The 23,067-nt window shown below is 34.2% G+C and overlaps 1 protein-coding gene across 1 annotated transcript; it reads left to right on the top strand.

Moving 5' to 3' along the window:
- Positions 1–18,397: 18,397 nt before the first annotated feature.
- On the top strand, positions 18,398–19,366 carry LOC126891447 (E3 SUMO-protein ligase KIAA1586-like). The gene has a single exon (XM_050660623.1). The coding sequence runs from the start codon at positions 18,398–18,400 to the stop codon at positions 19,364–19,366; it is 969 nt and encodes a 322-aa protein (XP_050516580.1).
- The last annotated feature ends 3,701 nt before the right edge of the window (positions 19,367–23,067 follow it).

The following is a 23,067-nucleotide window of genomic DNA, read 5'->3' as shown; positions in this document are numbered from 1 at the left end:
TTTATCTGATATTTTGGATTTATCTGTCGGATCCATTTTTGACTTTTTCTTTACGTGCTTTGTGTTACTTGCCAAATAATCTTTAGAAGGGAACATCAATAACGAGTTTTCATTTTGAGGATTAGATGTAAGATTGTCAAGAGGAGAGGAGTCCGGTGTGCTCAGTGAGCTAGAAAGTGGTCTTTTTGTCCACGTGTAGGCTCATGAGATAATTGAGGACCTTAGAAGTAAAGGAGTATAAGTGACAAAAAGTAAATTTTGAGTAAACGCCGTTCAAAGTTCAGCTTTCACTGTAATTGCCATGATTTATTAATGGTAGTTTTTCTTCTCCGGTTTAGTAACTGTAGGCATTATTATTCTTAGCTGTAACAAAAAATCATGATTTTATTAACTTTACTCATTTTGGAGCCATTTTTAGGTTACTATTGCCCGATTTCACCAACGATACCTAAATATTTAAGTATTACCTAAGTGGGTTTAGGTACTTCCTAACTCTAAAACGGATTTCACCATACGATAAGAATTGCCTAAACCGCTTAAGCATTACTTTACCTTAGGATACCGTTTTCGATCTCCCTAAACTTTAGGTATTACTTATCGTTGACAGTCGGGTTATATTTTTACAATTTTGACTAATGTACTTGTGACGTTTGTCAATAATTTGCTTCTTACCTTAATTTTTCTGTTATTCTGTAATATTAGGTATATTAGTGATAATTTTGTATTACCTTTTTTTATTAATAATATAATATATGTTGGAAAATATAGAAAATCATTTGGAGTTTTTTACAGGTCTATTGACAAAATTACGTAGTCTACCTACTACCTAACAAACTAGTGTTGTGTTTCAAAAACCCATTCATGATATCACTAAAAGTGTGTCATTAAAAATTAATAATAAAAAGCAATTTTCAACATGTTATTTATTTTAAAATGATTTCATTAATGACAATTCAACTAACTTTAATTTTTCGTCAATGTGAAATTTACAACTCCATTTCACTGTACATAATATACAAAAAACATATTACAAGACATTCATAAATAACTAACTACTAAATAAAATAACTATAACAGTACAAAACTGAATAAAACCAACTTGTCAAACAAACAATAATGACAAATAATCGAAAAAGTAAGGTAATGTCATCTTATTCTTCTTTTTATTTATCAAAAATAGTTCAAACGTACCCGAATTAATACCTAGAAAAGAATTTGCTAGATAAGCAGTTCTTTTAGTTGTGAAACGCTATTGTTCTAAAGTATTGACTTAGGAAGTTCCTATCGATAAGAATTACTTAATAAGGCAACTGTTTAGGTATCGTTGGTGAAATCGGGTATACGTAGCACTTGTACCACTTTACTTCTAAGAATTGTAACATAAAGGTAAACCATTTAAAAATATTATAAAGTTTTTGTACAAATTTATTCTTTACTCTAACACTAATACGTAATTGATTTATGATTTATCGACATCAGTGTCGTAATGATGTTCCAACCCGTCATTTTCGACTTCCGCTTCTTCTGAGTTTATAAGTTCTCTAGCTTGTTTACCATCATGTCGCAGATTTGTGAAAAACTCAAGGTAAATTGGAAATATCTAGTTAAGCAGCTGTTGCAGATTTGAATATTTGGCCTGCTTAATGAGAGACCTTCTGTCAATCGGTACTGGTAAGAGATCTGGCAGAAGGACAGAGTTTTTGCCAGCTCGAGTGGGTTTCATAGATAGCTCACTAAATTCTTCCATGCTACCTCCAGCTGATTTCTTGTAAAACAGGGTTAGAGGTTTGTCCTGCTGAAAATGTAAGTATTGCATACTCTGTATTCCACTTACGTTATTCTTGAAGTATGGCGCAAGTGTTTGAAAGTCTAAAAATAGTCATTTTCCATCTGTACTGCAAAGAACTTTCTAATTGTAGAAGTTACTAGCTACATCCAATGTTGTCGTACATACAGGTCCTTTTTGGTTCTTTTCTTTTTTTAACTCTATTAAACCAAAATCTTGGTCACACTCACCATAAGAAGGGCCACTTATAAAAAATCGATGATCCACTGTTTGAATATTAGTGTTTCTGACAATGTAGAGCCAAAATTTGACTGTCAGATGAGTCTTGTTTTGGCCTCCACAATTGTCGCTAAATGCAGTTATGTTTTACAGATGGGGGAAGGCTTCTAATACGTTTTAGGAGAAAAGATGATATTTCCTGACATACACGTGACGCCTGACCTCCGTGCCACATAAAGAAGTGGGTCGTTCCGTTCCTTAATATTTCTTTAAAAGCTTTCCTTTACAGGTTGTTCCTGTTTTTCCTCCTTACAGAAATGACAATCAAGTTTGTACATTATTTTCAAATTACACTCCTGAGGAAGATAGATAGATAGATAGATAGATAGATAGATATGTTTATTGTTTCTAATGAAAAATCATATAACAAGAGGTTGAATACAAATTATTACACATAAATAGTCGACGCTTAATGGAGATTTAGTTACAATTATTCATTTAATGTAAATGAACGCAATCTGAGTGCATTAATAAAAAATGTACACAGTTCCTTAATCTCAGTGAGAGAATGGGTTGTATTTAAAAACAGAAAAAAGCTCTCGGTATTCTCTACAAATGATCGAATAAGGGGTGATCTAAAACACGAGTATAATGGACATTCCAACAAAATGTGGGAAAGAGTCTCTAATTTGTGTAAATTACATATTGAATAATTTTCAGTTTGGTCGATGTGATACGAAATCCCTTTATAATAAAATTTTATGTAAAGTTTAGAGCAAAGTTTGATTTGTGAATAAAGTCTTGTAATATATATGGGAGTTTTTATTTGTAAATAGCTTTGCAGTTGCCTATTGTGTGAGAAATGTTTATAGTACAAAGAATAGCGAGAACTTGTTAATGCTGATAAGTCATCTTGGAAGAGTTTTTCTTTCATTTTTAATAACAAACCGTTTCTTTGATGCCTCAGTAACCCCCATGATAAATTTTCCCAAGTTTCTTTTGCATCAATTTCAGAAAAATAATTTTTTAGCTGAACTACCCAGTTATAATTCTCATTATTGTCATTATTGTTACATAGCTGACGAAGACGGTTATAACAAATTCTTGGATACCTAGAGGAGTCCATAAGTAAAATTCTCTCAAGCCAATTAAGTGATATTTTAAAAATTAAGTATTTTAAGTGAACTTGGCCAACTTCTAGCCTAACATAAGTATTGGGGGTATTTTTTGGTAGATGCAGCAGTCTCTTAAAGAAATTAGTTTGAATTTGTTCTAGAGTATTTGAGTAGCGCAGACCCCAGACAGATATACACTGAGAAAGAGAGTTTAAAATAATGGAATTATATAATGTAATTCTCGTCTCCCATGAATTTACTATTGCATTAGACAAGAGGTTCATTACTGCTCTTATAGACTGCTTGGCTCTAGCAATCGTAGTAACGGCCATCTCTCGAAATAACGAGGAACTACTAAACGTTACACCCAGATAATTAAATTTATTAACGCTTTCAAGTTTTTGACCATTTAGTAGGAATCCTCGCTCTTTGAAGAAATGGCCACCCCTCGAGAAGACTAAGATTTTGCTTTTGGAAGTGTTTATAGTCAGTTTATTCTGTGAGGTGTAGGTTTCCAATATTCGTAATTTGCGGGTCATGTCAACTTCTGATTCTCCTAATATTATCAAATCGTCGGCATAGAGTAACAGAAGGATATCAGTATTACCATTAATATTAATTCCCTTTGCCCCTGCCTCCCTAAAAAAGGCCTCCACATCTGAAAGAAAAATTGAGAACAAAGTCGGGCTTAAGCATTCTCCTTGAAGAACACCTTCCGTTATTTATATTGTCGTGACAATTGTGAATTTGAGCGAACCTGGAAGGTAGCCGATGCGTACAGGAATCTAATTAATCTAATAAATTTAGCGCTAATGCCACACTGAAAAAGTTTGTTCCATAACAAGATATGTTCGACTGAGTCAAATGCTCTTTGGAGGTCTATAAAAGCAGCGAAGACTTTTCTTTTCTTAAGTCGCAGTTGTAGCTGAACAGCTGAAGTGAGGGTAAATATATTATCTAGACATCCCCTGCCTTGACGAAACCCATTTTGACATTCTGGAATAACGGAAGTATTGTCCAGCCATATCGTTAATCGATTAGATAATATCTGCGTGAATAGTTTAGTTAAACAGTTTACTAGAGCAATTCTTCTGTAATTCTCTGGATCTTCACGGGAACCTTTCTTGTGCAACATTGTTAATATAATATTAGACCAGGCTGAAGGCATAGTTTCGGTATCTAGAATACGATTGTACAAGCAATTTAAATATAATAGCCAATTATTTGGGAGGTGTTTCAAGAACTCAAATGTAATATTATCTAGTCCGGGGGCTTTGCCATTTTTGCATTGTTTTAGAGTATTGCTAATTTCTTTAAGATATATAGGGGCGTCCAAAATAGGACAACGAACGTAAAAAAAAAGAGTATTATCGACAATTTTCTCTTGCGAAATATTATTTAAAAATAATTCCCACGTGTGAATATCTAGATTAGTTTTAACTGTATTTCCCTTAAAATACTGGATCGTTTTCCAAAAGTTTTTTTGATCGCGAACGTTACTTAAAGCCTGCGTAAAATTGTTTGTATAAGATTTTTTCTTGTTATCAATCATTGTCTTATACTGCTTTTTACTAACCAAATAAGCATTTTTATAATTTGGTAGAAAGTTGTTGATTTTTGCTATTTTCAAATTTTGCTGAACAAATTTTTTTGAGTTGTAACATTCCTGATCAAACCAAGGTTTATTATTTTTTCTGGAGTTTTTTGGAGTATTAAATAATTTTTTCGATAAGCCAAGAAGCAAAGAGGTGTTAGTAATTGTTTCAACAAGCTTTTGGTATGAGTTTTCCAAGTCTGGCTCAAGCATACAGTTTAGTGAGTTTTTTAAAGTATGATAAAATGCTAATGCGTAGTTTTCATTCCAAGATGGAATTAATGTGTATTCTGGATTGTTGGACTGCTGTGTACATTTTTTATTTATAGCTGACGGTAAATTTAATATCAGCCTTAAAGGGAAGTGACTTCCAGAGGAGGCAAAATATTCCAAAACCTGGAGACTTTCTACTAAAGAAATTTGAATATTTCGCATCCATAGCAAGTCGACAACACTATTACCTGCAGAAGCACAGTAAGTAAATTGACCCGGTATGTCACCTTTAGTTCTCCCATTCAAGAGAGTGAATGAATTTTCGTCCATAAAGTTGAGAAGAATTTCACCTTTGCGATTAAAAATACCGTCACTACTTATTCTATTAGCGAAAATATTACTGTAAGAAATTAGTTCTAGTGGTACGTCACCAGAAGACCCCATTCGGCAATTAAAGTCTCCACCTATCAAAACAGGAGTGTTTGGATACGCATTGTTTACTTCTTGCAAAGAAAAATTGAAAAGTTCTAAAATGCTATCAATGTCTAAGTTAGGCTTAAAGTAAACATTGCTTATAATTATCTCCCAACTGTTACAGGATATTAAACAAGTTAACCAGTACAGTGACTTATCTAAAACACACACATTTAAAGGTTTTTTCACAAAAGTTATTAAACCTCCACTGGCCCTGCCGCGAGATTTATCACGAACGGCGTTAGAAAAACAAACATTGTAATTGTCCAAAAATATGGATGATGGCTGATACAACAACCATGTTTCAGATATGCAAAAAACCGAGATGTCCCTAGAAAAATTAGAATTCACGAAATCTTCAATATGGGAAAAGCCAGTAGAATTCCAAAAAGCAATTTGTAATGATTGCTATTTTTCCTGTGAAGTTGTGGTATTTTTTGATGATTTTGATCCTCGGTCTCTTGGTGGTAATATTTCTTCATCCCTGCTTCTTTTGGAGCTGTTAACGTTTTCATTGGCTGCGACAATTTTTGGAACATTGTTAATGTAGCGTATGGTAACAGATTTTCCATCTCGCTTGAGAGAATCCAGTTCTTTTCTTAAATTGTTCAGTTCCTGGATTTGTAAAGGTGTTTGGTCTGCTTTAATAGATATATTTGGGTATGTTTTACGACAGAGGTTATTTTTATTGCGTAGTATGTCCCTAACAATATATTTTTTACTCATTTCGGCTCGAATTGGTCGATTTTTACCATGCACTGGTTTTCCAATTCTACTAACTGATGAAATTTGTACTTCTTTGCCGATATTTAACAAATTTAAAATTTCTAGAGTGTTAGCCATATCTGAATGTGAAGTTGCATTAAGCTCTGGTAGTCCGAAAACTATTATGTTGTTTTATCGCTTAATCCTTTCACAAGTTTCAGCATACATTTCAGGCAGAGAAAACCCCTCGGGAGAACCACTATTGGCTATTTTTTCAACTTTTGTAGCTAGATGATCGTGTTCGATTTTTAATTCAGATATATTATTGATACATAAAGCAATTTGGCTGGCATGTGTTGCAATTTGTTCATTTAGATTCGAGATAGATTGTTGGCAAGCACTAATATTTTGTTTACATTCCGAAATTCCATTTTTTAGATCATCAAGTCTCCCCATAAGTGCATTAAAATGGGATATATTGAGTGATTGTGTACAATCAACTTTACAATGATTGCAAATATGCTCCTGTACGAGTTTATTTGACGGATTTTCGCTAAGCGATGTACACTTTCTGTGGGCGACGCTTTTACATACTGAACATGAGACTTCATCGGGGCCTGTTAGAATCGAGCTCGAGCAAACAGAACAAGTGGGAGGCATTGTGGTTGACCGTGAATTGATAATAATGGCAATGAATGATTGATATCAGTATAAAATGTCAACAATTTTGATTTGGCTAAATTAAATCCAGGTTTCCTTTTTGGTATTCGAATGGTTTTCACTTGTAGTAAGAAAAGTGTAACTTACAGTTTGTAGTGCAGCACACTGAGTGGCCTTTTTTCACTTTTAAATACAGAACTGTTAAATTTCTTGACTTTACGCACTATACTTAACAACATACATGTGTTCAGGTCTGCGGTCGGCACTCAACTCCCTTACCTGAGGAAGATACCTTCTATTCGGAGTCTTGTTTCTAGTGTAGGGGCTTGTGCACTGAGAGAACTTATTAGGAACTTTTTAGGTTACGTACATCCATCTTATTCAAAGCTTCAAACAAACAAAACGAACTCTTCTTAAAAGCACTGTAGTTAATAATAACGTAAAACACTGCAGTTTACAATAAAGTAAAACTTTATTGACAAATTAATATAGCTTTAGAATAGCTATTCCACTACCCATCGGAAATAATAACAAACTCAAGTAACGGTCTGACACAGTGGAACAGGGGTACAAGCGCACTTGTATCTCTTCTTCTTCAAGTCCTACTCATAGTTGGCTTGTCGCTAGAAAGCAGCACCGGTTAGACTTATCGCTTAGACCTCTTTACCACCAAATAGAATGAAATATTTCCAGTTCAGTAATGCATTTATCTCAATATTTACAAAAATGTCACTTATACCCCTTTTCCTCTAGGCTCAATTGTTCTAAAGTAGCAGATGATAGTTCACCGGAAGATTGAGGAACATTAGTGTTTTGACAATTTGTACAACTTGCGGCTGTATGATCAGTTTGCTCACATATATAGCATTCCATTTTATCGGTATATAGGTATAAAGGGTATGGTGTGGAATCGAGTTCAATGGCTAGCGAGGTTTGAAGCTCATAATTTTTGGTAGGTGGGATTATGTACACGTGTCTTCGAAATAAGAGAAAATAGCTATATTTATCTCCTTGAATTCCTACTTTTAAGAAAGAGATGGGAGAAGCGAGATTTAAACTAATGCCGTGTAGAGCAGATTCTACGAGATCGTGGGGAATTGAGGAACAGACATTCGAGATTATGATACGTTTTGCTGGAGAAACCAATCTTCTAATAGGTAGATCTAGACCGTTTACTGTAATAATGGGACTGTTGGAAAAAGCTGGTCAAGTTCAACTGTACTTAGGTATATGAAAATCCGGCTCGAGATTCTAGATGCAAATATATTTTTAGGACCAACAATATCACCCGTGGATTTTACAAAATCGAATAGTTTTGATTTCTCTTTTGAGTGATAAATAATTGCTCGCTCCTTTTTAGGGAAGGGTTTGGGTTTATATATCATAGCAGCAACGTAAAATGTGGATGTTGACGATTCAATGTTACTGGATGAAGGAATTGATGTGTTGTTGACTGTAGATTTATTATTCATAATTGTATTGCTTTTGCAGTCAAAAGTAACGGAGTGGTCAAGATTAATGTTTATATTTCTCCTGGAAATTCCATACTGTAAAGTATGTTTCCTATACCTATTGATATGACAAAAACCCGAGGCTCTTGACAGTACTAATTACTTTGTTATCAATAGGTTGGCAAAAAAACTAGACAGTTAATAATAAACGCTGAAATACCTGCTTGTTGGCTGAAACACGCTGCTTGCAGCAATGAGAAAATATCACCAGACTATACAACGGTTTATTCTCTAGATCAGGGGTGTCCAACTTGCAATGCCTCAAGGGCCAAAACTAAAACCTTTGATGTTGTCGCGGGCCATATAATAATTTTGTTACAAGTAATAACAAAATAAAGTGAGGTATAAAAATAATTAAAACAAAAAAGAGTATTATTTCTTTTATTGCTCAACAACTACATTTTTTTATAAACGGAAAATTTATTGATAACACTTTTCAATAATCAAGACAAACATTGCCAAAGCAACGAAAAAGATGTATCCAATTAGTGTGAGGACTGTGGTCGATCGGCTTCATCCACCAATGAAGAAATGTCCACCTCCAGTTTAGTTGTAGACAGTCTCATAAGATGACATAAGGAAGAATCGGTAAGGTTGCTTCTGTTTTTGTTTTTTTATGTATTTCATGGAGGAAAAGGCACTTTCACATGTACATGTGCTTCCGAACATTGACGTCATTTTCAGTCCAAAATCTCGCAGGTTTGGGAATTTCTCCTTTGACAGTAATTTGAAAAATTCAGGTCCCTTTTCTTGTCTTGTGATTAGGAACATGTCTGCTTGAAGATCACATAACTCAACCTGTAAGTTGGGTGGTTGATCATCAATGGTTGCTCCAAGAGGGTTATTATAAAGTAGTACACTGCTTTTGAGACTTTCAATTTCTTCAAATCTTGTATTGAATTCATCAATAACTTGTTCAATTTGTGAAATGCAGGATGAAAACTCAATATTTTCCTCACCGTTGAATTCTTCTGCTATTTGCAGACAGCTAGGGAAGTGTGTCAGGTTGTTCTTTTCCAAAGCACGTTTAAACACGTTCAGCTTATTCCGGAATCCGTTTATCATTCCGATCAAATCTGAAACCGTCTGGTTTCTTCCTTGAAGACTCAAGTTTAACATGTTAAGATGATTAGTCAGATCTGTTATAAAAGCTAACTGTCTTAAGAATTCTGGATCCTTAAACTTCTCTTCCAGTTCAGTTGTGTCAGATGAAACGTATTTGTTGAGGAATGCAGGGATTTCCTTTCTTATGGCAAAAAATCGTTCCATGCACTTTCCTGCACTCAGCCACCTTACATGGTTGTACATTAGCAAGTCTCCATACTCAGCCTCTGTTTCCACTAAGAACTGCTTAAGTTGCCTGTGTAGAAGAGATCGATTTCCACCTATAATCATATTTATAATCTTAATCACGGTTTGTAAAACTTGATCTTCCTTGACTGATTTTCCACATAAAGCTCCCTGATGTTATAATACAATGAATTGTTGGGCAAGTGACACCATTCTCTCGAAGCAGACCCACTAATCCAATTTTTTTACCTGTCATTGATGGGGCCCCGTCTGTTGCTATGGCTGAACATTTATCAAAGCCTCCAATTCTGTCAACTGTTTTCTTCACAGCCTCATAGATGTCTTTTCCTTTTGTTGTTCCATAAAGAGGACAAATATCAAATAACTCCTCTTTACTGGTAAAATCATCAAAAGTAGTGCGCACAAATATTAACAGCTGACTAACATCGGTTTGATCAGTGCTTTCATCCAAACAAAGTGAGAAATATGAACTTTTCTTAACCAGGCTAAGCATAGATTTTTCTACTTGCTCACCCATAGCAACAATCCTTCTTTGTATGGTTTGATGTGAAAGTGGCACTGATTCAAATTTCTCCGCCATTTTAGAATCACCGAAAGCTTTGGCCATTTCAACAGCACATTTTTTTATCAAATTGCCATCAGTGAAAGGTTTTTTTGCCTTTGCCAGCTCAAGCGACACGGCATAAGATGCATGCAAAGAATGCGTTTGAGAGTGTAATATTTTACTCAACATACAAGTTTGCTGTTTAAGCTTTTTCTTCAAATCTGCAACTAGGGCACGCCGACTTTCATTTGTGTACGTAGCATACTTATTTTCATGCACTTTGGTGTAATGTCTTCTCACATTATATTCTTTAGGCACTGAAACGACATTCATGCACACTAAGCACTGCAACTTTCCATTATTGTTAGCAATCAAGTAATCACTCTCCCAACTTTCTTTGTAAATTCTGTTCTCACTATCAATTTTCCGTTTTACTGGTTTTACACTCATTATTGTATAAGAGGAATCAAGACAAAGAATTAATCAAGTTCACTGTTCACTAGCAACGTAATAGATTAGCCGACTAGCCTACGTGTCAGTAGCACACTGGCACGATGGCGACTGGCGACGGATGGTAAGCAGTGGGAGGTGTGGCTTGCGTGAACTGTGATGCGCAGTAATCAGTGCAGTTCTCATAGTGGTGGAGGACGATTGTGTTCGTTACACGTCCGCGAAGCGGCACGCGGTACAGTACTTGTGATGTAAAAACACTGCTAAACCATAAAATATAAATTAAAAAATCTTTTTTCACAGTGGCAGCATTTAAAGAAAATATATGCTTTTCGAAAATCTTACGTGGGCCACAACAAATAGCCTCGTGGGCCGGATGCGGCCCGCGGGCCGCCAGTTGGACAACCCTGCTCTAGATCCTACAAATTACACTAATTAATATTTTGGATCAATCACACAAACTAGAGTAAAAGTCGGCGCAAAACTTTTTACTAACTAACTTGTTTAGTGCCAATAGGCCAGTCGCTTCATCATAATTGTTTGTTGGCTTTTGAGTGAATTGAAGAAAATTTGAATTAAACAAATAATTAAAGTATACATATGTTTGAAATTATTTATTTTTGGAGCATTGAAGTGTGCACGTTATTTAATAATTGGTTTATAAAATTTATATTAAGTGTTTAATACAGTGCTTACCATCGTGTTTTTATTCTGTTTATTATTAATCGAGATATTAAAAATGTTATGAGTTTTTACAGTTATATGGTAGTATAATGTAATTTAAAATTACAAACTAATGTTTCTTTTGAATAATTCAGATTAATAATTTTTATATAAACAGTAGAATTTTGTATTTCAATAACCCAAAATAAATGTAAAAATACGTTATTTGCTCTAAAAATCACTTTAAAAATATTATAGAGATAACTGGCATACGCTTTTATTCATAATTTTCAAAGCTACTCCAGTTACAAAAAAAGACATCAGAATTGGTTAAAGTACAACCGAGTTACGGCAAAATTTTCCGAGCGCGCTGATTTGATTTTGATGTTCCTGACATCGTCCTTTAAAAAACTGGATAGGTTTCAAAAATCCTTGAAAATCGATATCTTTTTTTTACCCACAGCCTGGACTAAATAGGAAGTGTTTAGTCTTGTTGCATTAAGAATTCTATACTGAAAATTCATACAATGATTTATTTATTCTAAAATCATGTCACATTGTATAAAAATATACCTCCTATGTGTCAGCCTAATTTTTCTTTTTAATTAAAGGATCTCCAAAAACTATTAAGAGGCAAAATATGTATTTTTTCTGCTTTTGCAAAACAGATGTGTCAAAATTCGTAAAGTCAAATAACAACAGTATTTATTATCAATATTTGTTACTCCCTGAAATAAAGCTACAAAAATACCAAACTAAATATTTATTGTAAAATTCACAAAGATAGTCATTTTTATAACTAAATGTGAATGTTTTCGATAAAACATACGTTTTTTATGAGATTAAAATGCAGAAACTTGTTTTATTTTTAGTGATTTTGAAAAGCATTTATGCTTTTCTATATCTACTTTAAATATAAAATCTACTTTTCAAAATTATTATAACTAAGTATTTGTGAATTCATAAATTGTTAATGATGTATCAACAATTAAAATAATAATTTTAATTACTCTTATTTGTTTTTATATAAAATTTTAGCAATAATAGGGAAAGTAAAGAAAGGTCCATTTGCAATGAACACTTTTATAATGAATCTGACGAAATAGTTTATGTGAAGGTCAGAGGATTAAAATGTTTCATAGCCAAAAGTAAAAGTATTGAGGAATTTTGCTGTTTTTGGCAATTTTCACTCGTAATATCGATAGTTTTTATTATAATAATATATGTTATGAGTATTTTAACTATATTAAAATTGGTGTGGAGAAAGAGGACCGAAACAAAAAGGTGATGGTTCAAAAATTATGACCCTATTGTTTATATCTCTGCCGTAAATGTCGGTCAAATTTGACCGGTTGTATCTCAGAAACCACTCATCACAATTAAACATTTTTTCTTTTAGAAGAAGCGTCCTGCCGCTTTTTTTCCAATACCGTTTTTATGATTTAATTTTATATTTCCCGAGATAAGCCATTTGTTATAAGCCAAAAAATTGTTTATAATTTTAAAATATTCCTGAGGCCGCTCCAATTTCAATTCTGTAAAGTACATTAGATAGGTACAGTGTCTTTTTATACACAAATCATAGTTATTCTTATGTATCATAATTATTGTGGTTATTATAGCGAACGTAAATTTTTATTTAACAATTCAATTGTTGCTAAACTGTTCATTCAATTTCCATCGGCTTCTGGAATTACAATCTCTACGAAAAGAGCTTTTATACTACCAAGTTATTTAATTATTGATAAACAATTACTTATCTAAAATTGTAGTTGAAAATTAAAGATTTTGTTGAAAAAACCCGCAATTTCCGGGGAAAATTTTCGTCCAAGTAAATCGGGAGAAGAACACGTCTGTATGCAGAATTTAATTATGGTGAATTTTTATTTGGGTGTTTTTGGTGTAAAGTTAAAATCTTTGGAGTTATAAAGCAAACATTGAAAAAACACGATTTTCGGGCGCCATTTTGTTTATAAAAAAAGTAGCACACTATCTGCGGACTTTGCATACCGATATTATTATTATATAATAAATAAAAAAATAAAAATAATTTTATTTCAAGAAAAAATCAGTTTACATGCAAAAACTTAGATGCTAAGTACACGATGAACATATTGTTTGTGTGTGTACTTATTCTATTTATTATAATCAATAAAATTAATCTACAGTCGGAAAAATGAAAGAATACCCATGAACGAACATATAAAACACGCTGTATTTTCCTGTCACCGTGTCACAAAGAAAATTGTCCAGTGCAAGTACATGTAACAATAATTATTACATGTACTTGCGCTGGCCAATTTTTTGTGTGACACGGTGACAGGAAAATACAGCGTCTTTTATATGTTCGTTCATGGGTATTCTTTCATTTTTCCTACTGTAATGGAGGTAACTGATTATTAAGAAAACAAGAGAAAATTCACTTAACCTAATAAAGATTTACAAAAGACTATGTCTATGTTCTATAAAGTTTTACATTATTACTAGAATATGTTATTTATTTTTATATTTTTTATCCAGCTAGAAAGTGATTTCTTTATCTTAATAAATTTTTTATTTTTAAATTCTTGAGGTAAAGAGTTAAATATTTTTGGAGCTGTGAAGAGTAAGCTTTTTTGAACAGCCGTGTAATATATTAGTGTAGTAGTCGTTAACATATTATTAGTAGTAAATCTAGTTAGAAATTGATGGTTTGAGCTGGGTTTTGGTAACTTATTATTACAATAGAGTCTGACAATGGTTTTAATATAAAGTTGAAAAATCTGCATTACATTTGCTTCTATAAACAAATCTTCTGAAGAAAAACATTTCTTTTTAAATAAAATGATTTTTAAAATTGTTTTTTGTGTTATTATTAAGGGGGATAGAACGTTAGAATAACCTGCACCCCAGGTACATATTCCATATGTTAGGATAGATTCGACTAGGGCTTTATATATATTTATGATAGTATCCTTTGTTAAACATTTTCTTAAAATGTAAAATTTGTACATAATTTTTCTTAATTTACCACAAATATATTCAATGTGAGGTTCCCACTTCATGTGTTTGTCAAAAAATACTCCTAAGTATTTAATTTTATCAACAACTTTAATAGTTTGACAATCACATTTTTTGTGATCCTTACATGTGTATTTATGTACTTTAAGAGCTAAAATTTCTGGTGACGTGGCTTCATTCATTGTGAAGCACATAAAGTGGGACTTCTCGATATTCATTGAAAGCAGACTGACATCAAACCAACTTTTAATTTTTGCCATGATTTCCTCTGCTATGGTAAGAGTTTTTTCCCAAGTGCTCTCACAAACAACAATGGCTGTGTCATCTGCATAGCATATAATATTAGCCTCTTTGAGAACTGAAAATAAAAAGTCCATGTATAACACAAAAAGCACTGGACCCAAAACCGTCCCCTGTGGCACACCGTACGTTACTGGAGCTGATTCACTTAAAGTTTCATTTATTTTGACCTTCTGGGAGCGATTTTCCAAATAAGATTTGAACAAATTATAAGGAAGACCTCTTATTCCCTTTTTCTTAAGTCGCTCCAGCAATATACGGTGTGACACAGTGTCGAAGGCCTTGGCCAGATCAATAAAAATGACCATACATTTCTTTTTATTGTTGAAACTATTAATAATTTGATCTGAAAGTTTAATTAAGGCATCTTCTGTGCCATAGTTTTCTTTAAAGCCATATTGGTTTGATGATAATAAACTATGCTTCTCCAGGTAATTACATAATCTTAACTTAATGCATTTTTCTATGATTTTACTTATGTTGTTTGTGAGGGCAATTGGACGATAATTGCTAACTATATCTTTTGGACCACTTTTGTAAATAGGGACAATTATTGTTTCTTTCAGTGCGTCCGGAAAGATGCCTTGCTCAAAGATAAGATTTACTAAGTATAATAAAGGTTTAATGAGAAATTTACTGTAGTACTTAATTATATTATTTGAGATACCATTACCTATGTTTGAATCACTGTTTTTTAATGTGTTTATAATTTTTTCCATTTCACCACTCGAAAAAGGTTTTAAAAACAGGCTATTATTTATATTTCCTTGCTCTATTAAAGAATTTACAATGTGATCTGGTGGTTTTTTTATTTTTGAGGCTAACGTCTCTCCCACATAACTAAAGTAGCTATTGAATTTTTCTGCTATTTTCCTGTCATCCTCAATCAAACTCCCATCCTTACTTACTATATTAGAAATACTAGGTCTATTGCAGTTTTCATTTGTGGCATATTTTATAGTTTTCCAGATTTCCTTAGCATTCTTACAGTTTTTATCAAATAGATTTTTAAAATTGTTTTCTTTTGCCCTACCTAAAGTTTTGCTTAAAATATTTCTATATACTATATATTCTTTTTTGAAATTTTCATTAAATGGGTTTTTAGCACAAAGTTTATTTAGATTGTCTCGTTGCCGAATAGAGTTCAACAGCCCCTGCGTAACCCAGGGTTGTTTCACTCTATTTTTGCATTTAATATATTTTACCTGTGTTGCTATATTAATAAACTGTGTAATTATCCTTATTAAACTATTGGTGGCAAGATTCGGATCCTGCTCCCTCATAACATCATCCCAACTCTCAGTTTGAAATAATGTTAGCAATCTATTTTTATCTAACACTTTACCATATCTTCCTTTTTTGTTATTATTATTAAATTCATTATTTAGAGTTATATTCAAGAGTATGGGATAGTGGTCCGAGTGACTACCTCTTAAGACTACAGCATTGCACTTATTTACTGACCGCACAAAAAAGTGATCTAAACAGGATCTCGAGTTACCATCAATTCTTGTAGAACAATTAATTTTACTCTTATACCCTTCCACAGAAAATACATTTAGATACCTACAAATAAGCTCTTTAGACCTGGGATTATTAACATTTTTTGTTGGGGAAATATCTACATTTGTGTCACCACAGAAGACCTCAATCTGGCATTTTTTACTATAACGAGTGTGGATTAGTTCAAGGCCACTAATTAGATTAAATTGATCTACATTATGACATCTATAATAACCAGTAATACCCACTGAATACCCATTTTTACTTAAAACTATTCTAAGAAATTTACAATTTTCAATTTCAATCACTTCCAATGATTTTAAGAGTTCACATTTGACATAAAAAATAAAGCCGTCACATTTGTTTATTACACTTTCATTGTAACACAGCTGATATCCTGGTATGTTAAGATTTTGTATTTTGTTTACAACTTTATTTGTCTCTGACAATGCAATAACGTCGAAACTTTTATTAAGATACTGAAGGTATGAGGTCAGGTTGTCAAAGTTTTTAGGCAAGCTTCTTATGTTAAGGTGAATTATGTTTAAATCTCGATCACAGTAATCAAAGTAATTTATATTATTTAAATTATCCAGAGTTTCCGTCTCATATATTTGTACTTCATCACAGATAGTGTTTGGTTCCATAAAAGGTTTTAAAGATATCAGTACTTACTTCAGGTACGGGTTACGTAAATGGGGAGTGGATACTTATTTTCCTTCAGTTTGCATGATTGCCTGCACATGGTAGGAGCTATGTATTTTTATAGAGGGATCCCCCTCTTTTACTCGTGCATATACATTACCATTCTTACTCCATACAAAGCGATATCCATTCTCCTTGAGTTTATTTGAGGTCCATGTCACCAGCCCCCCCTTTTTCAATTTGAGGGTCAAAAAAAAGCTCATTCGTTTGTATTGCGTTAGTACTGGATTGTATCACCCTTCATTCGTTTGTACTGCCCCCACCCTTTTAAATCTGCCTGGAGGGGCTGGTGACATGCCATCCCCCCCTTTTTCGATTTGAGGGTCAAAAAAAAGCTCATTCGTTTGTATTGCGTTAGTACTGGATTGTATCACCCTTCATTCGTTTGTACTGCCCCCACCCTTTTAAATCTGCCTGGAGGGGCTGGTGACATGCCATCCCCCCCTTTTTCGATCTGGGGGTCCGGGATGGGTATGTTCGTTTGTACTGCGTTATTATCGGATTGTATCGCCTTTATTTTGTTTGTACTGCCCCCACCCGTCTAGATTGGCCTGGGGGGGCCAGTGACATGCTACCCTCTACTCTGTACTTTTTGCCTTCTGAATGTCGAAAATAGGCTATTTCGTTTGTACTGCGTTAGTACTGGATTGTATCACCCTTCATTCGTTTGTACTGCCTCCACCCTTTTAAATCTGCCTGAAGGGGCTGGTGACATGCAAGCCCCCCTTTTTCGATATGGGGGTCCGGGATGGGTATGTTCGTTTGTACTACGTTAGTATCGGATTGTATCGCCCTTATTTTGTTTGTACCGCCCCCACCAGTGGTGTAGTGGAGCCGGAGCGGTCCGGAGCGTCGCTCCGGCACAGCTTTTGAAGGGGGAGCGGCGCTCCGGCTACGATTTTTTCAATCGAATTTTTTATATAGGACAAAAATAGATCTGAAATTGTTTTATTTAGAAAATATTGTTTTGTCCTTTACTAAGTAATTTTTACACGTTAGTTATCGTGGTTAATCAGTTAAGGCATACGCAGCTACGATTAGGTAGTTCGTAATTGTAAGCGCAAAAGTTGAGCGAGCGACTGGCAGACGGGATAGTTGATGGATAGACATGATAGACATCTCAGCGGTCCGCGCCCAGCACTACCGTGTCCGTGTCACCACAACCCTCCCCCCACCACGGAAGGAGGAATAGCCACAACAATATTGAAATATTGTGTCCTTCTTATCTCTCGCCTCTCCCCCTCGATTTCTCTCTAGCTCACTCGACGCTCCGATCACCCGCGCCCCGCCCGAGGAGCGGTAGCGGAGCGAGCTGGCCCTGTACACTGTAGACTGGAGCGATACACACGGCAGTGAGAGCGGCAACAGACTGAGTCGCCGGAGTCGCTTCCCCCACCACTGAAATCCACTCCGTAGCTACTGCGCATCTCCAGCCCACCCGGCCATGCTAATCCTGCTCAGTTGTAGTTGCGTCTCGTCTGCTTTGCATAGTGCACGTGCACTGTATATTAATTTAGTGTTTCTGCTCCAATTATTACGTTACGTGTCGCGGATACCTACTGGAAGAGGTGAAATAGTTTTAATAGTTGTGTTATCTTTGCCCAACGTCCAAATCTGTTGACATAAGCTACCTGTAGTATCGCTATGGATAACTCTAAACCTAAACAAAAAACTTTAACCTCATTTTTTAGTGCGTCGGTGAAACGTGAACTAAACACGTTAGGCCTACCTAAAGGAACCAAGCAAGATAAATCCAATGTTGTTTCGGTTGATGAATTAGCGATTGGAAACTCTTTAAATAAAAACGAACAAATAAGTGAACCCAGCACATCAACGAATAAGGAAAAAGAAACAAAATGGCCTGACGTTTGGACAGAAGAGATGTGGACTCGTAAGAAGGAAACTTATCCTTGGATAGATTGCAAAGAAGGTAAATTAGGCTGCAAAGTTTGTTTTGAAGTCACAACTATGGGTGCTTTTAAGAAAGAACACGTTTCTTTAAGTCATGAGTGGCGCACATTTCAAGTTAGCTGTTACGGCTCAAACCGAACTAACCAGCTCAAATCACTTAGAAAAAAAATTATAGAGCACAAACAGTCCAAAGCACATAGTACTGCTCAGGCCATTGTTGAATCCTCTCATAAAAATCCTATTACGCAATTAGTTGATTCTGCAAATACAGCTCACATGGAATCAACTAAAGCTATTTTTAGGTCAGCTTACTACATAGCTAAAAACGACCGACCATATAACGATCATTTCGGTTTATTAGAACTTCAAAAACTAAATGGAGTAGATATCGGTGTAGGCCTTCATTCAAGATACAGTGCTGTAGAAATTATTGATCATATATCAAAAGAGATGAAGTTAAGAATATTGAATAAGGTTAAGGAAGTTTCTGGGAAAATTTCTATCATTATTGATGAATCCACCAGCATAAGTTCAAAGTCAGTACTCATAATTTATTTGAAGTGTGAAATAAGTAAAGAAAAGTCCCCTAACATTTTGTTCTTAGATCTAGTTGAACTTCCTGATCAAAGGGCCGAATCTGTTTTTAACAGTACACTTAAGTGCCTTGAACAATATGGGTTTGACAATGGTTATTTAAAATAGAACTTAGTTTCTTTCACAAGTGACGGGGCTAGTGTTATGTTAGGGAAACACTCAGGAGTGGCAAAGAGGTTTTCAACTTTGTACCCTGATATAATCGTTTGGCACTGTTTAAATCACAGATTGGAATTGGCTATTGGGGACGCAGTCAGCGAAGTGGCCGGAGTGAATCATTTCCAGATATTTATGGACAAACTGTACTCGCTGTACAGCGCCTCTCCAAAAAACAAGCGTGAGTTAAAAGACTGTGCACAAGAACTTGACATTCAGATGAACAAAATCGGAAGAGTGTTGAGCACAAGATGGGTAGCCAGTAGCTTTCGTACCGTTTCGGCTGTGTGGTTTGGCTTTCAAGCTTTGGCAAACCATTTCTCTAAAGCCATAAACGATCCTGACAGAACATCGACTGAAAAAAGCAAATATAGTGGTTTATTAAATAGGCTAACATCTCAGAGTTTTCTACTAAACTTGGCCTTTATGTTTGACATTCTTGCTGAATTGGCTTTGTTATCAGAGAGCTTAGAGAATAGAAACACTTCTATTGTGTATGCAGACAAACTGATAAACAGATCCGTAAGATATTTAAGCACTTAAAGGAGGAGCCAGGCACGAAAGTTCTGGAAGCACAAATCGCCATAAAAGAAGGAAATTTTGCATCAGTTGTGTTAAAAACTAATCCAAAAATTGTATCGTTCAATGGACAGCAACTTATTTCTAGTGTTATAAATAACCTAAAGCAAAGAATGTTTGTCACCACATTTGATGGGGAAGCCCAATATGAAGATCTTATAAACTCTTTTAAAGTATTAGAACCTGAGTATTGGCCAACCTGCATTCCACCAAGTTTTGGTCAAACTCAAGTAGAGCAACTGTGCAAGAGATTTAAATTGAACGTCAACAAAGCTGTCTCTGCCTACAGAGACTATTTGGACAACAGCCGACAAGTGCCTGATGGATTGCAAGAACTGTTAAACTGCACTAAAATAATACCTTGCAGCTCAGCTGATTGTGAACGGGGTTTCAGTTGTATGAACAATATGGTTACACCATCAAGAAACGCTTTGACTGTTGCTCATGTATCATCATTGATGTTCATAAAAATCCAAGGTCCACCTCTCCAAGAATGGCAGCCTGAGACGTACGTCACTAAATGGCTGAGGAGCCACCGGTCTGCAGACGATTCCAGGACAAGAGTTGCAGAAAACCCAAAAAAGAACGCAAAGAAGGATGCATTTTGGCACTTACTTTGAGTATGTATGTTATAATTAATCTGATGTATTTATTATATGTATTTTGTTAAATACACAAGTTATTTGTACTGTATGTAGTTTTTTCAAATAATTCTTAATTTTTTTGGCACAGATTATAATGTTTGTGTGTGTTAAATAATAAAAAATATATATACTAATGTAACTTGTGGGTGTATTTTTTCACAATAATAAATTAATACTACTGAAAATGAAAACTTAGTCATTTACAATATTTGCCTAACTTACACCAGTGTTTTTTTAATTTTTGTCAGCAAGGCTTCCAACTTAAATTATAGAGTTTTTAAGGTAGATTATTATGGTTTGATACCTTAAAAACAGTTTTTAAGGTATCAAACTGTAATAATCTACCTTAAGAAAGTCTTACCATATTTTAAAGTTAAAATTATTCTTTGGAGCAGAATGTGTAGGAGGCCCTACTGTAACTACTATCACTCTAAAAGATCATTAATTAGTTTAATTATTAAACTTTTCAAAACATTTGCCAAAGGGCCTTAAAACTCACGATTTGGGTAGTAGGCTAATTTTCAAAAATTTTCCGGTAGAGGTATAGCTCCGGCACAGCTAATTTTACCACTACACCACTGGCCCCCACCCGTCTAGATTGGCCTGGGGGGCCAGTGACATGCTACCCTTCTACATTTAAAACAGGGGAGGATTACTGCTAGGACTAAGGACACAATATTAGCCAAAACTATTATAGTAACACCGCGGGTGTAAAATTTGGTAAATTCGTCAAAATGTAACGAATTACATTTTGAAACTGAAAAACAGGCTTGCAACTCACTCTCCATGGGGAATGGAAAGTTACACCCTCAGATGGATCTCGGAGTAGTTCTACGCTACCGATTTGAAAAATGGTACATGTATTTGTTGGAGATATTTTGAACACCATTTTCTATCAGAAATCAGAGGAGCGACCTTGCCTTTTCCTACTAGGAAGAAATTTATCCATCCCCTCAATAAATTTTACAGTTTTACACGCTATCGATATGAAAATCAAAGATCTCATGCGGCGCATTTCGAAATGCACTCTTCGTTGTACAATTTCAACCTCTCTTGATAACTGATTAACTGAAACATACATACGGCAGAATTCATTGGAATCGAAAATTATTAAAAGTATTTGGAACATTAAATGAAAAATTCCCACAATCAATGTCTTTCCTACCATCTAATGCGAGATACCAGATAACAATAATTGCCGTTGCAATTTATGACTGCAATGAGATTCAGAATTTCCGTATTCCATTTGCAAAATAAATATAGTGTCAAAAACTTGCTTATATACATTTGACGCACTGTCCGTCAACGTGTTAATTGACTCTACAGATTCAGTGCCAAAACGAGACATTTTTATAGAAAAATATTTGCAAATATATGAAATGCCAAACTGACCTATTAAATAAACAATGACAGTGCAATTTTCGATTTTTTTACTATGGAATTATCGCTGTATAGACCAGGCGGATCTGTTTTGAACTGGATGTGAGAGGTGGCATTCCGATTTTTGCAGATAAAATTAGGTGACAACTTCAGTAATTATAATTGGCTTATGCTCCTTCTCAAATATGTCCGGAACATTAATAAAAACATTCAAATATTTAAAAATTTCGAAAAACATCCATTTTTTTTCAACTTTTCAATCGTTTTTAAAACGATTCATTTTGAAACAAAGTCGTAGGGAAATAAAATAAATATAATTGAATTTTTTATGATATACGACTATAAAATACACTTAATAGATTTTGCATAATAATTTTGCAATCTAAATTTTTTTAAAAAAGTTAAAAATTTTTATAAACTTTCTGAACAAAAAGTAGACCATTATTTAGAAGCTTGCTAATTTTTTTACATATAAAGATACGCCCTACCTATCTAATACACTTTACAGAACTTAAGTTGGTTTATTTAATCGGCCTCAGCAATGTTTTAAAGTTATACACAATTTTTTGGCTTATAAACAAATACAGTGAGGACGTTTGAGTTAATAAATACGAATAAATTCATTTTTCTGTTATTTATCAAATAAACATTTTTTTCTGTTTTAGGACAACAGTAAAATGTATCTCGAATTAACTAAATTAAATTCTTTCTTCTGTTTGTCTCAATTAATTAAAAAAAAATTTGGGCACCCTGTATAAATAATTATGTAATAAATAGAGAATTGAATAATCTTTCAAATAAGCTAGCACGCGACCCACATTTTCATTTAAAAAAATCATCGATTACGTCATCACACCCAGATGGATGACGTTAGTAGTATGATAGATATCCCAAAAATTATAATTTAAATATAAAAATCGACCTGTTTAGGGATTTATCTCCAGAGTTGCCCATTCTCGAGAAAATGAATTTATTCCAACTCAAACGTCCTCACTATATTTGTTTATAAGCAAAAAAATTGTTTATATTCTTAAAACAGTGCTGAGGCCG

The sequence above is a fragment of the Diabrotica virgifera genome, chromosome 9 (genome assembly GCF_917563875.1).
Source record: "Diabrotica virgifera virgifera chromosome 9, PGI_DIABVI_V3a".
Taxonomy (NCBI): domain Eukaryota; kingdom Metazoa; phylum Arthropoda; class Insecta; order Coleoptera; family Chrysomelidae; genus Diabrotica; species Diabrotica virgifera.
Note: the sequence above shows the minus strand (reverse complement) of the source record. Positions and strands in the feature narration are given on the sequence as shown.

Bases quoted from the DNA above. Each gene is read 5' to 3' on its own strand.
- LOC126891447 (XM_050660623.1), top strand. From the start codon at position 18,398: ATGGATAACTCTAAACCTAAACAAAAAACTTTAACCTCATTTTTTAGT.